At 48.1% G+C, this 15,253-nt stretch overlaps 1 protein-coding gene across 1 annotated transcript; it reads right to left on the bottom strand.

The window, feature by feature from the left end:
* Nucleotides 1-361: 361 nt before the first annotated feature.
* Nucleotides 362-6,931, bottom strand: GATAD1 (GATA zinc finger domain containing 1). Its single transcript, XM_024219038.3, has 5 exons — nt 6,652-6,931; nt 6,164-6,289; nt 4,020-4,079; nt 2,528-2,711; nt 362-584 (listed from the first exon to the last, which is right to left on the bottom strand). Exons 1-5 carry the CDS (start codon nt 6,835-6,837, stop codon nt 394-396), a joined length of 747 nt encoding a protein of 248 aa, XP_024074806.1. The 5' UTR covers nt 6,838-6,931; the 3' UTR covers nt 362-393.
* Between the last annotated feature and the right edge of the window lie 8,322 nt (nt 6,932-15,253).

Genomic DNA, 15,253 nt, shown 5'->3' on the forward strand with positions numbered 1-15,253 from the left:
GTTGTGTGGGTAGTGATGGCTCTTTAAAATACTGCACAGAGTGCTAGTCCTCTTTTGTAAGAGACCGTGGCAAGATTAGAAGGCTACAGGCCCAGCCAACTGAAAGAAATCACTAACTCACGGCAGGAGAGATAAAAATACAAAACGTTTAGTTTCTCATACTCAAGCAATGGTGACAAAACAAGTGGCTTTAATTGGAGCAAGGGAGGGAAACAGAAGCATCAAATAAGAATAAGAAATCAAAAGTTGGTTATTTTTTTTAATTATCTACCACCATAATCCATGTGGCCAACCAAATATTTTATTAAAAAAAGTTCTAATTTCTTGTAATAGATGTATTCTCAGCTTCCATCTGTACAACTAATATACTTTTAAAGGGAACTCAAACAAAGATTATAAATTGTTGGTAACAGTTTCCTTGATGGAGATTGCAGGAGTAGGTCCGACATGAGTCCAGATATAGCCTTTTTCTGGTCTAGTAGGAACCGTGGGGAAGGGAGATGATCGAGATTTGAAATATTCTGAAGGTGCATGACAAACAAATTCTAAGTATTCCATTTTCCTTGGAAGATCTTCTTCTGGTCCTAAAAAACAAAGTAACATTTTTACTCCTGAGGGCATTCTGTGCCAAAAAATTAAAAATTCTGCAAGTTTTATTTGTCAATAAATAAATGCAGAGGCTCCAGCATGGCAGTGGAGAGCACAGGCTACTGGCTGTCCGAAGGTGGGAGATCACCCTGCAGCCTCTCCTCCCCTGGGACACAGACTCAGTGGTGAGGCTGCACCTGACCCTGACACAGCACAAGGCCTGGACCTGCCTCAGAAACACCCTGGGGCCCTGCCCCTCTGCGCCAGGCGCACCAAGTGTGGGACAGGCAGGCTCAAGCAGGCAGGATCCAAGTGTGGAGGGATACAGGTGTGGGGTTAGAGGATTCTGTGTGGGATAATCTGGGTGCAGGCAGTCAATGGGGGGGGGGGTAGGGGTGGGGGGGGCTGGGGGCACAGAGGGGCGGTGGGGGGGGGGGGGGGAGGGGGGAGTGTTCCAGGTGCAGGGGTAATGGGACTCTGCTGGGGCTTCCAGGTGAAAGTGGTTGGACCTCAGTGGAAGGGTCTGGGTGTGGTGGTCTCTGCAGGGGGGTCTGGGTGCAGCTAGTTGGGGGCTCAGGTTGGTGCAGGGGGTGGGGCACATCAGGGTGGGGGTTTGAGGACAGGAAGCTCAGTGGGGGGTGGTCTGGGTGCAGCGGGGCTCCAGATGCAGGGGATGGGGTTCAGGGGTATGGAGGACTAGGAGGGTTCTGGGTGTACGGGGTGAGGCTTGGCCGGTGGTGTCTGGGTATGGGAGGCCCAGATGCACAGGGTTGGGTGGATGGGGGAGCAGCTCCCTGTACAGTGACCCCTCCCCCCACAGCTGAGGAACAATAGGGGCAGGAAGCAGGGGAGGATACTGAGCTTCCTGCAGGTGGGGGAGGTTTCTGGGGGTGGGTCTGACACATCCCCAGCCACTCCTTGCAGGGGAAGAGGAAATCCCATTCTCTCCTGCCTCCAGCCCAGACAGGACTAGCAGCTGATCCCAGCTCAGGGTAGGAGCCATTGGCTGGGGTGTCCCCAGCCCTGCGGTGATTTACCTCTCCACCGGCTAGTCTGGGTGCCTAAAACAATGTACCTGCACTGCTAGAAAGTGGTGCGTGACTGCTCTTGCAGCTTGTTTGCTTCCCTGTCAGAAACTCATTTTTCTGTGGGGAAGCAAAGCAATCTGCAGGGGACATGAATTCTGTACACGCACAGTGGCACAAAATTCCCCCAGGAGTACATTTTTAAGCTTTACACATTATGTATAGAATTAACAGAATATGGAACAACAGCCAGCAATATCTGAGAACACTACTATTTCAATCAAAAACTGCCAATATGGTAAAAGCCTTTTTAAATTTGTTCCATTCTGTGTTCAAGTGTTGAAGCATTCTTCCAGTAGTTATGAGTAGAGCTGAAAAAATATATGTAATTAATTTAGCTGCTCTCTGTGCTTGAACTGCATATCCAGCTCATTTTTCTCAAATATATTCATACTTGATGTTTGTAATAGAAACTGTTCTGGAATTATGTCACACAAGCCCCCTCCCCCACAATCCCTCTGTACACCCAAAGTGAGTTTCACCTAATTTGGGTCATTTGGAAACCAAGGGGAGAATCTGGGCCTGTATAGTAAGTTGCCTACTTTATCAGCCAGGACTAATATCCCTAGGGCTAGATTCTGATAATTAAGTCCACAAGCCCACAACTATTATGCCTGTGATTATTTTTATGCATGTAAGTAATCCCATTCACTCAAATGGGACTACTCACATACATAGTTATTCCTGTGCCTTGTGTTCACAGGATCCGGGCCTAAAAACTACATGAATGATGGTCAGGGAGAACAACAAAGTATTCTATAAACTACACCACAGATAGGCATAGTCTATACAAGGGTTTTTTTGTACCAGTGTAGCCGTGTATACAAGTTATAATAGGAAATCTTGGCGCTTACCTATGATATAGGATGCAGGGTCAAAACAGTCTTTGGGACTGGCTACAGTAGGAATGAGCCATGTTAAAGCTGCACTCTTTTCACAGTATTGGTCCTGAATAAACCCCCTAATCTGAGCATAGTATGTTTTTCCATCCTGCTCATCAACCACTGAAACAACATCTCCAATTTGATAGTACACTCCCTGGAAGAGAGACAGATAATTACTTTTTAAAAAACCTGATTTTACTAGCAACTGCCTGGAACTTTCCTCAGCTCTCTTCAGGGATACTTTAAATACCAGATTTCCCTTCCTTACACCATTTATTTGCAGACACAATGCTTAGACCTCATCTCCAGTCCAGATAAACTGCACCCTTCTCCAAGTGCTCCAACAATTCAGCCATTCAAACCAAAGGAAAGGGGTGCTGTAAAATGGAATTATTCTTCACCCATAGTATGGTCTGTGCAACATCACCTAATCTCTAGTGGCCTCAGTTCCTATCCTGCAGAAGTGGACAGTCACTGCCTCACTAATACACAAGTACAGTTCTTCAGGGCACCACAACAGCCAGTCTACGTGCTGTTCCCAACAGCTACATGTGATTCTAGACTCTAGAGCCAGAAGTTGTGGATCACTGACCAAGGCCTTCCATACACATGGCAGCACAGAGTAACCAGCCAGCAAACAGGTTTTTGTTAGTGTCAACAGGTCTTTGAGATAACTGATAACTTATTTAATACTGGTTTTGATTTTTTTCCTTTGGGGAAAAAAAAGATAAAGAACACCCTCAGTTTTTAAAAAATACTATATATGATTGAGCGCTGTCCCAGCTATGGACACTGCTACAAATAGAATATCTCAGACATCCTATTAAAGAAGCAAATATGAGAACATACATTAATTTTCATAGACATGCTAGACACCAATATTTTGACAACAGAACTTCCTCAGAACATTCTTTCCCTTTTAAGTTTGGCTTATTCTTTCCTTAACTTGTCAAATATATACTGTCCCCTTGTTTGAAACGTCAAGAGTGTTCCCACTGGCTGCAACAACACTTCTTGAAGTCAGAACTACACAAGACAATCTCCTATATCTGTGATATGCCCTCTACTTAAAATAGGACCCACCACGCTAAATTTGAACTACTGCTGAAAGTAAATGTCAATTTTGCTTGGTTCCCAATGCTACCACAGTGAAAGCTGACACTTTTTCATAAACTCACAAGTGTGTTTTTGAAAAAAAATTTCCAATTAAAAAGCTGGTTCTCTTTATGAGAATTACACAATTTAATGCTTAACCTCTGGAGAGAAAAAAGATTAAAACTTCTGGGGTAAACAATTTTCCATGATATAATGATACAACACACTGATGCTGGGGTTCCCCAAGAATTCAGTTTGTGAAAGGAAGAAAACTTTTTGTAAATAAAGTCCTTTCACTATCTACCTGCAATAACTTTTGAAAGCCTTAGAGAAAGAACATCTTTTTCTCTACATAAACCATACATACCTTATGAAAGATGGATTCTGCTGTAATTATAGTGGATACAGACTCAGGAGCCTTGATGGGCTAAATAAACAACAACATAAAAACAGTTACAAGGGTAGAAAAATTCATGAAGAAAATGTCAATGTTTTCTAGAGAAATAGGAAAGAAAATTCTAGCAAATATAAGATACTAAAGCAGAATCTTCACATAAAGGACAAGACATTATAATTTCTCTAAATACTTCCATTTTTATAATAAAAATAAAAAATGACACCACTAACTTTCATTATCTTAAAAATGAGGTTTTAAAGAGAAAGGCTGGTTATAAACTTGTATGATCAGTCTCACTGTTAAACATGGAAGTGGGGGAGAGGAGAAGAAAGCACAGGACCCTTGAGAACTCAGTTCAAACCAGGAGGCAGAATGACCCCTTACAAGAGACATGTGAGCAGGTTTGTTCACGCTGCTCAGAGCTAGGGACAATCCAAACCTGTGTACCTGACACTGCAACAATATCCTATCCTGACTAAAGACTGATTGTGTGAATGAAGTTGCAAAAGAAAGTACAACAAGGTCAAATGCATGTGTCATCAGACATCAGGGTGGATCAAAGCAATTTTTAATAATGATTTAAATTAGCAAGCAGGAAACCTTTGTTTAAATAACTGATTTAAATTGTTTTGTATTTGTACTTTTAAAGTTATTTTCCTAAAGAAAGGTTGATTCTTGCTTGGCAACCATTCAAACATGTTGATTTGCAACTAAATACAGGCTGTACACTAAATGTTGAGCTTTTTTGCTAACCAGGAAGATATATCTATACATATTTATTATATAGATTAACTTATATTTATTCATTTTAATATTTTATTGTGTTAGAAAATGGTGAATAATGCATGATAGATATTTTTTTAACTTGCAATTGGTGTCAAGCTCTATTGGGATGGAAATTCAAATTAAATTACAAATGCACAAACACAATATTAATTTTTTTATTACATAAAACTACCTTAAATGTGTTGGATTCATAAATTTTTTTTTATAAAAACTTGTTTAATAAAAATCAATTGTAAATACATAACATGGAAAGTATTATCTGTAGTTAGTGAATTTAACTGATTTGTTTGTGGTCACCGTGTTCTCCGAGACTTTAGAACCAGCAGATCTCATCATCTTGCAGTTTTTGTTCATCGACTGGAAGAGGAAAAGAAGTCTTCCTGCTTTTTCAACTTCTAATTGGTTTCTTAACTTTGGATGACCTCGTATTGAACTGAACTAGCTGAATAAACTGAATTAAAGAAAATATTCTCTCTGCAACTGTAGAAGAGGCTACTGCTGCCAAAAGCTAGTTTAGCCCTTCAGCAAATTCTGGTTCCAGATGCTTAGCCAGTGTTTTCCACCAGTTCAATGATTTGACTTTATTTAAAACTTAGCAGCACCATATATTGTTTAATATTATTTATTTTAATTATAAGTTAATGCATTATCACAGGTTGTCACTTTCGATTTTGATTTTAAATTACAGGTTTATTTTCAAAAAATAAGTTAACTGAAATTATTTAATAAAAAAAAAAAAGGCAAATTGGATTAAGTCATTGATTTTTATCCACCCTGGCAAAAATGAAGGGACTGAGCCAGCAATTGGGACAGCAAGCTGGACTCTGTTTGGGTTTAATTTGATTTTCCTGCAGAAAAGGAGTAAGTCTTTGGAGAAATGACAAATATGTCTGCAGATCTGGATTACCTTGACATGTTGGGCCACTGCTTTGAGGAGACTGCAACACCAAAGCGGTCTGTCGAAAGGAGTGGCAGAACACACTACTTAGGGCTAATCTACACTAGAAGCGTTACATCTGCGTAGCTGCACTAATGCAGCTGTAGCGCGTCTGGTGAAGAGGCTCTATGCAGATGGGAGAGAGTTCTCTTGTGGGCATAATAATTTGTTAGTCTCTAAGGTGCCACAAGTACTCCTGTTCTTCTTGTGGGCATAATAAATCCACCTCTGCAAGAGGCGGTAGCTGAGTGGGCAGGAGAAGCTCGTTGTAATTTCTGTAGCTCAGGGGGGCGGCTTATTCACACCCCCGGGTGACATAAGTGGTAGCGTAGACCAAGCCTTACACAGTATAATTGCAATAAGCATAAGACATTAGCCACGATCACCTTACATTTTTTAACTTGAAGATGTGTCTTCTCCCTTTGCCTTTAGTGGAAACTTTCTTTTCCGCAGCCGGAGCAGATTTGTATTTTGTGTTCCGCAGCCGAGCTGAGCGCCTGTGGATCTCCTGTTTGCTCTGCCATGCGGACAATGAAACGAGAAAGCGGGAAGGAGTGTTCATGTTACGGGGTTGCCGCAGGGATATGAAGCTACACGGGCTCACAGTTCAGACACTCAATACAGGGGCTCTCCGTAAAATCGGGTTAGGCCCGACAGCGGCTCCCATGATTTCCCTGTAGCTACGCACCGAGTTAGCCCGACAGGCCCGGCTGCGGACCCCGCCAGCCCGCGGGGCGCTGCAGCCGCGGGCTCCGCTCTTTGCCCGCCGGGGCCGGGAAGAGCGGCGCGGCGGTGTCACGCCCCGTGTAAACCCCCAGGGAGCCCCGCCCCGGGACCCCGGCCCCTTCGTGCAGCACTGCGGGTGTCCGGCAGCCTGACCTGCTTGCCGCCGCCCCCGTTGCTGTGCTGGGCGGCGGCCGAGGTGGTGGCGAAGGGCCCGGGCCCGGGCGGCCCGGCGCGGCCCGTGCAGTTGTTGCAGAGGATCTCGCCCTGGCCGCCCTTCTTCCACATGGAGGAGGAGGTGCTGCGGCACACGCTGCACGTGGGCTTCAGCCCCAGCGGCATCCTCGGCGCCGGCCCGGGCCTCGGCCCCGCGCAGCCACAGCGAGCCCGGCCGCCCGGACTGGGCCGCCCCGTTCCTCCGCCGGCGGGTGCTGCTGCTGGGAGCGGCGCAGCCGGGGGGCGGAAGGAGCGGAGCGAGCCCTCTGCTGGCTGCGGCGCCGGCTGCTGCGCAGGTACCCGCGGCCCGGCCCGGCCCCCAATCCTCTTCCCCCGAGCCCAGCTCCGCCCAGCCCAGCCCGGCCTGGCCTGGCCCCTAGCTCCCTTCTGCCCAGCCCGGCTGGCACCTAACCCTCCCCCCGCTGTGCTCAGCTCAGCACTCAACTCCTCATTGCGCGGCCTGGCTTGGCACACCCCTCCCCCCCAGCCTAGCCCAGCTCCTGTCCGTCCACACACACAGCCTGTGTCCCCCTGGACCCAACTCTTCCACCCACACAGCTCAGTGCCCAGCCCCCCGCACAGCACCCAACAACCCTTCCCCCACCACACACAGCCTGGTTCAGCACCCAGCAATCCCCACCCAGCACACAGCCCTGCCCAGCAGCCCCCATTCCACCGACCAGCCTAGCAATCCCTCCCCTAGCTGGGATCCAGGGTATGGCGGTAGCTGCACCACCCCACAGCCTTTCTAGCATGTACCTTCCCCCCCCCCCCAAAAATAGTTGGTACTCCAGCAAATGGAGGAATAGACTCCATCTTATTCTGCCTTTTTGCTGTCTTGGCTTTGCAGGGCTAACAACGGTACCTCTTAACCTGCCACAGCCCAAATGTGGGATGGAATGTGTGACAAAGAGACAGAATTGGGGACACAAAAATATTCATACAGGTAACTAAAAATGCTGTAGGGTTCACTCCTGTAGTGTAAATAACTAATCCTGTAACTCATTGAGGGTTGCGAGGTGTCCAGTATTCGACTGGAACGCCTGGTTGAAAAGGGACCCTGGCGGCTCATTAAAAGGCCGGTTGGCGGCTCAGGCAGGCTCCCTACCAGGCTCCGCATGACTCCTGGGAAGCAGCTGGCATGTCCCTCCGGCTCTTAGGTGGAGGGATGGCCACGGGGGCTCTGCGTGCTGCCCCCACCACGAGTGCCAGCTCTGCAGCTCCCAGTGGCCGGGATCCGTGGCCAATGGGAGCTGTGGGGGCAGCACCTGTGGGCGTGGACAGCGCACAGAGCCGCCTGGTCGTGCCTCCGCCTAGGAGCCAGAGGGACATGCCGGCTGCTTCCCGGGAGCCACCTGAGGTAAGCACCACCCGGAACCTGCACCCCCTCCTGTGCTCCAACCCCCTACCCCAGCCCCGAGCCCCCTCCCGCACCCAAACTCCTCTCTGAGCCTGCACCCCTTCCCGTGCCCCAGCCCCCTCCAGCACTCCAAACCCCTTGGCCCCAGTCCGGAGACCCCTCCTGCACACCAAACCCCTCATACCCAGTCCCAGCCCAGAGCCTGTACCCCCAGACAGAGCCCTCACCCCAGCCCACACCCTGAACTCCTCATTTCTGGCTGCACCCCCAGCCCAAAGCCCGTACCCCCTCCCACACTCCGAACCCCTTGGCCCCAGCCCGGAGCCCCCTTCTGCACCCAAACCCCTCATCCCCGGCCCTGCCCCAGAGCCTGCACCTCCAGCTGGAGCCCTCACTCTATTCTGCAACCCAACCCCCTACCTCAGCCTTGTGAAAATGAGCGAGTGAGCAAGGGTGGGGGAGAGCGAGCGGAGGGAGGGGGGATAGTGTGAGTGGGGAAGGGCCTCGGAGAAGGGGTGGGGGTGGGGCCTTGGGGCAGAGGCAGGGAAAAGGTATTTGGTTTTGTGATATTAGAAAGTTGGCAACCCTAAACCTCAATGCCATGATTTCTTCTTTCTGCTGTAAATAACTTTCAACCTGAAGAAGAACTCTCTGTGGCTCAAAAGCTTGTCTCTCTCACCAACAGAAATTTGTCCATTAAAGTTGTTAACTTGTCTTTCAACAAGTGAAGGGACTGTACATTTTTGTGGAATGTAGGTAACTTTGGGACTAAAATGAGTGCTATACCTCATAATGAAGGGCAATTGAGAAAGATGGCAAACGAGTAAAAATAAAACCATTAAAAAACATAGGCCCCAATCCTACAATAGGGTTGGCACTAACAGAATCATGGCCATGCACAGCTCAGAGGTCTGTTTGTGCAGGTCTGACTGCAAGATCAGGGCCTTATTTTAGTCACTCAAGTCAGCAGCTGTGACACCCACATGGGGAGCAAATGTGCTGAGTAAGAAATGTGCTTTGCTAGAGCTATACTGTTCTGTAGACCAGTAAAGGACTTCAGAATGCAGGGTCGTCACATTGTAACATTTCTAAGCACGAAATTCACACAAAAAGTGGGGAACAGAGATTAAATTAAAATACAAAACAAAAGAATATTTTGGCTGAATGAGGGCTGAATTAGTGGCCTCCAAGCAAGGCCATCCCTAGAGATTGTGGTGGCCTACGCAGCCCCCCTGTGGGCCTCTGATGGGGGGTGGGTGTCCAAGGCCTCTGCAGGAGTAGGGAGCGTCCCAGGCCTCTGCGGGAGAGGGGGAGGGGATGCCTTAAGTGGCTGCGTAGTTTGCGTATGGGTAGGGACCGCCCTGCCTCCAAGTATACATTGCTTGTGGCCTTGATTCTGAAATTGAATGGGACTTGAGTGGACTCCTGCCCCCACACACAGTCAGTTGATGAGCTGAGGCCTCAGTTTGTGCCTCAGGCTGAGCCGGCCTTTTGTTAAGATATTCTTACCAGAAAAGTCAACAGTTTCCTTTGCCTGTTTTTAGTTACTTTTAATAAATTTCTGCAATATAGAAAAATAAGGGAACCCAAATAATGTAATTACTTTTATTAACAGTTGCACAGCAATCTACAGCTCGATGTAAAAGTACAACCTTAAAATTCAGTATGCCTCTGATTCTACAAGTTGATTTGGATGGTGGATTCCTGCACCGGTATGGAATCCCGTTGACTTAACTAGGACAATGTGCAGATTTAAGGGTGGACCAGCTTGCAGGATTGATACCTGTGGGAGGATGCTTCAGAGGCCTTAAAATCTTCTGCATTAGATTAGTTAACTGTACGTTTTTGCCCAGAAGTCTCCTACTTTCAGCAGAAGTAGCAAAGTGGCATATATGAAAATGTACTGGATTTGTGGTGGTATGTTGGTGTGTCACAGTTGCCAAGGCAATTCCACCGCTAATCCCTTCATGGCCTACTTGACAGTGTCTTGCTCTCAAGCCTCTAGATGTCACCTTTTTGGGATGGGAACCCACGATCCTCTTCTTTAGGCTGAAATTCCTCCTGCAATTCACTGTGATCATCTTAGAAAGTCTGAATTTAGTTCGACATCTGTAGTTCTGCACTCTCACGGCTATGATGACCAGCCAGCCTTCATAATCATAAAGCAAAGTATTTATTTAGAACAAAAGCATTACAGAGAAAACATACCATAAATAAATAAACAGCTTACAAACATGCTGTTCAAATCCACTTTCCCTGTCAGGCTGAGAGGGGAATTAAACTTGGGTTTCCCACATCCAGTGCAATAAATGCTCTATCTAAGTTATAATGTTGGTAGCACTAGCACCACCACCACCTCCTCCTCTAGTGGCCAGATTTTGAATGGGCCCTGATCTGGTAGGTGGGCTCTGAGCATGCCTACCAGATCAGGCCCCACAAGAGTTATGTATTTGTCTGCTATCCCCAGTTTGTGGATTGCTCTGAGGCTTATGCCGGAGATAGGCATTTGGATACCCAGAAGGAGGCAGCAGTATGCATTCTCAGAGGCAGAAACTTGGGCACCTAGGGAACTTTTACTCTGAAAACTTACGTGCTGAGTGAGTTTAGACACCTACAGAGTTTGGTGGCAGTTTTGTGGATCTCAGTTAAACCTAAAACTGGGATGTAGATGTTTAAACCTGATGCTTAGGCATCTAAGGCTGGGATTTAGGTGCCTACCTTTGTGGCTCGGGACCAAAGTATTTATCTGTCTTACCACTCTTTGATGCCCTTAATGGGATTTGCTCCTACATAACCTGGCTTCTGATAACACCTCTGCTCTAAATTTTCTTACTGATATTTATTAGTAATAAATATACCTAAAAATGGTTGTGAAAGCTTTGAAAACTTAAAACTATTTTTATTTTGATGTAATAGTTTGATCTAGTTTTGATGGGTTTAATTAAGCTATAATTTTGTAATGATGAAAGAGAAAACAGCTTTATTGCAGCAGTTGAAAGTATTTTAGCAGATAGATCAAAGTACGATTCCTGAGGGCGCATGCATAACGCTGCAAGTTTGTCATGGAGGTCACGGATTCCGGGACCTCCGGGACTTCTGCAGCAGCTGGTGAGGCTGGCCTGGGGGCCTGAGCAGCTCAGGCAGCTCCTGGGCCAGCCGCATTTGGCCGCTGCTGGGGCAGTCTCGGGCCACCGCAACCCCTCCCTCAGCATCAGCAGGAGTTTGGGTGTGGGAGGGGGGCTCAGGGCTGGGGTAAGGGAGGGGGTGAAGGCTCTGGGTGGCACTTACCTCAGTGGGCTCCCCGGAAGCGGCCACATTCCTAGGTGGAGGGCTCTGCCAGGGGGCTCTGCGCACTGCCTCTGCCTGCAGGCACTGCCCTGCAGCTCCCTTTGGCTGCAGTTCCCAGCCAATAGGAGCTGCGGAGCCGGCGCTAGGGGCGGAGGCAGCACGCAGAGCTGCCTGGCTATGCCTCCGCCTAGGAGCTGAGGGATGTTGCCGCTTCCAGGGAGGCACCCCCAGGCTGCTCCCACCCCCAAAATTTAGTCAGGGGTATATAGTACAAGTGCTGGACAGGTCATGGGCCATGAATTTTTGTTTACTGCTGGTGACTGTCCATGACTTTTACTAAAAATACCCACGACTAAAACGTAGCCTTACTCATGCACTTGTACTGTTTATTAGCCTAGAGAAATATTAACTGTCTTTCCCCCCAAGGGACTGTAAACTCATGTGATGTTGTTAAAAGTTCCAGTTCTTTTTTCTCTTGTCTTTAAACATTTAAGAGACTTCTGTGCTGGTGAAAGTGTCAGCCCGTTTCAGTGCTGGAGGGTGACATCCTGTTTCTGTGAAGAAGTGATGTACAGGGAGTAGCAGCTGCCTTAGTTCAGTGGGCCTCACTCCTAACCTGGAATGACCAGTTTTGCTCTCATGCCTATTCAGTCTAGGCCCTCACTATTATTCAGACTGCCAAAAAGATTGGGGAAAGAAGGGCAGAGGAAATAATGCAAAATGTGATGTGGATACCTGTCTGCTAGGAGCTGAACTGTGGAAGTCAGCTAATTGCACATAGGCTACACAGCTGCTAACAGGTAGCAATGAGTCTGAGTTATGTAGGTGAACCAATGATCTAAAGGAGAATTGCCACCAGTCCTGTTACCAAACCAGTGAGCCATCCTGTCCACAAATGTGAATTTCATTTTTTTTACTTCCTTAGCAAAGTTATAGTTTGTTAGTGTCTGTCTACCATTTGTATGGGAGCCAAGTACAAATGGTACCATTTCAAATTAAAAGGTAATTGTTCTGGTTGTTCTAATGGCCTAATGCTAATGAGCTACCACAGCAGAGGCTGAGGTGTGATTGCCAATCGTGGTCTATCGTTCCCTATGCTAGAAAGTAGCAGGAGACAGTAGTGATTAGAGTATTTGGTAGAAAATGGAAAACAATGTATCTGTCCACCCAGGTTACTTACAATACAGTTACTAAGGTCAAAATTTTCAAACGTGACTCCCTAAATCCATATATGGGAATTTAAAGAAATGGCCTCATTTTAGAGGCACTGGGAATCCAGGAGCTGTGAGTGGTCAGGACCTTTGAAAATCAGGCCATTTTTATTTATCTGCCTAAGTCTAGGAACCCATGTTTGACAATTTTGGCCTACATCCACAAAGATACTTGGGCGCCTAAGTAGTGCCAGACTTTTGAAGAACCACTGCAATCCACAAAAGCTTAGCTCAGCTGCTGCCTAACTCTGTATGCTCCTAAATTCACTCAGCTCCTAAAGTTCTGCTGCAAAAGTTCCCTCAGCAGCTAAGTTTCTGCCTCTGGGTCCATACGCTGCTGCCTCACGCTAGTTGTCCAGACACCTAATCATGCCTAAGCCCAGCATGATCCTGAAAGCAGTGGAAGATAGATGGAGGGTTGCCAGTCTTGCCTGTGGGGCCTGATTCAATAGGTGTATTCTGAGTATGCCTAATGGAGGGTCCTCATTTAAACTGAGGACAAGGAGGTGGTGCTGCAACCTCCTTTATGATTTTTATCCCAGTGGTTAGAGTATTCTCCCTGGATATGGGAGACCCAGGTTCAATTCCTCCCTTTGTCTGATGGGGAGAAAGGATTTCATAGAAGATTAGGGTTGGAAGAGATCTCAGGAGGTCATCTAGTCCAATCCCCTGCTCAAAGCAGGACCAAGACCAACTAAATTATCCCAGCCAGGGCTTTGTCAAGCCGGGCCTTAAAAACCTCTAAGGATGGAGGTTTTTGCTCTGCACCCACCGGCAGCCAAGCTCCCCTCCCCCCCCAGAGCGCACCGCATCCCCGCTCCTCCGCCACCTCCCAGCGTTTCCCCCCTTGCCACTGCCAAAGAGCTGTTTGGCGGCATTAGCATGCTCCGGGAGGGGGAGGAGGAGCGGGAACGTGGCGCGCTCGGGGGAGGAGGTGGGGCCGGGGCGGGGATTTGGGGAAGGAGTTGGAATATTGGCAAGGAGGGGGTGGAGTTGGGGTGCAGGAGGGAGTAGGGGTGCTGGCTCTGGGAGGGGGGCTCAGGGCTGGAAGTTGGGGTGTGGGCTCTCGCGTGGCGGCACTTACCACGGGCGGCTCCCGGTTGGCAGCACAGCGGGGCTAAGGCAGGCTCCCTGCCTGCCCCAGCCCCACGCTGCTCTCGGAAGGGGACATCGTGCCTCTGCGGTGGCACCCAGTGCTTGCAGGCAGGAGCAAGCGTGCAGAGACCCCTGCCCCCTCCTCCCCCAGGGCTGCGGGGGTGTGCTGGCCACTTTCAGGAGCGGCGTGGGGCCAGGACAGGCAGGGAGCCTGCCTTAGCGGCAGCCCCACCACACCACTGGACTTTTAGCGACCGGAGATCGCAATCGACTGGGAGAGTCTCCAGGATCAATTAGTCAATTGCAATTGACCAATTGGTGGCCACTGGCTTAGGGGATCTTTGGAGAGATACAAGGCCCCTGTTCAAATCAAATCAAAAAGAAGTTTCCAGATCATAGGCCCTGGTTCTCATGGGGGACTTCAGTCACCTTGACATCTGCTGGGAGAGCAATACAGCAGTGCACAGACAATCCAGGAAGTTTTTGTAGAGTGTTGGGGACAACTTCCTGGTGCAGGTGCTGGAGGAACCCACTAGGGGCTGTGCTCCTCTTGACCTGCTGCTCAAAAAGAGGGAGGAATTGGTAGGGGAAGCAAAAGTGGGTGGCAACCTGGGCAGCAGTGACCATGAGATGGTAGAGTTCAGGATCCTGACAAAAGGAAGAAAGGAGAGCAGCAGAATATGGACCCTGGACTTCAGAAAAGCAGATTTTGAGTCCCTCAGGGAACTGATGGGCAGGATCCACTGGGAGGCTAATATGAGGGGGAAAGGAGTCCAGGAGACCTGGCTGTATTTTAAAGGAGCCGTATTGAGGGCGCAGGAACAAACCATCCCGATGTGCAGAAAGAATAGCAAATATGCCAGGTGACCAGCTTGGCTTAACAGAGAAATCTCCGGTGAGCTTAAAAACAAAAAGGAAGCTTACAAGAAGTGGAAGATTGGACAGATCACTAGGGAAGAGTATAAAAATATTGCTTGAGCATGCAGGAGTGAAATTAGGAAGGCCAAATCACACTTGGAGTTGCAGCTAGCAAGGGATGTTAAGAGTAACACGAAGGGTTTCTTCAGGTATGTTAGCAACAAGAAGAAAGTCAAGGAAAGTGTGGGCCCCATACTGAACGAGGGAGGCAACCTAGTGACAGAGGATGTGGAAAAAGCTAATGTATTCAATGCTTTTTTTGCCTCCGTCTTCACGAACAAGGTCAGCCCCCAGACTGCTGCACTGGGCAGCACAGCATGGGGAGGAGGTGACCAGCCCTCTGTGGAGAAAGAAGTGGTTCAGGACTATTTAGAAAAGCTGGATGAGCACAAGTCAATGGGGCCGGATGCGCTGCATCTGAGGGTGCTAAAGGAGTTGGCGGATGTGATTGCAGAGCCATTGGCCATTATCTTTGAAAACTCATGGCGATCCAGGGAGGTCCCGGATGACTGGAGGAAAATTTTGAAGGAGAAAGTAGTTAAAGGCCTTGAGTTGAATGGTAATTGGGACAAATTACAACATGGGTTTACGAAAGGTAGATCGTGCCAAACCAACCTGATCTCCTTCTTTGAGAAAGTAACAGACCTTCTAGATAAAGGGAATGCGGTGG

Source organism: Terrapene carolina, unplaced genomic scaffold, assembly GCF_002925995.2.
Source record: "Terrapene carolina triunguis isolate 2854851 unplaced genomic scaffold, T_m_triunguis-2.0 Scaffold84, whole genome shotgun sequence".
Lineage (NCBI taxonomy): Eukaryota > Metazoa > Chordata > Testudines > Emydidae > Terrapene > Terrapene triunguis.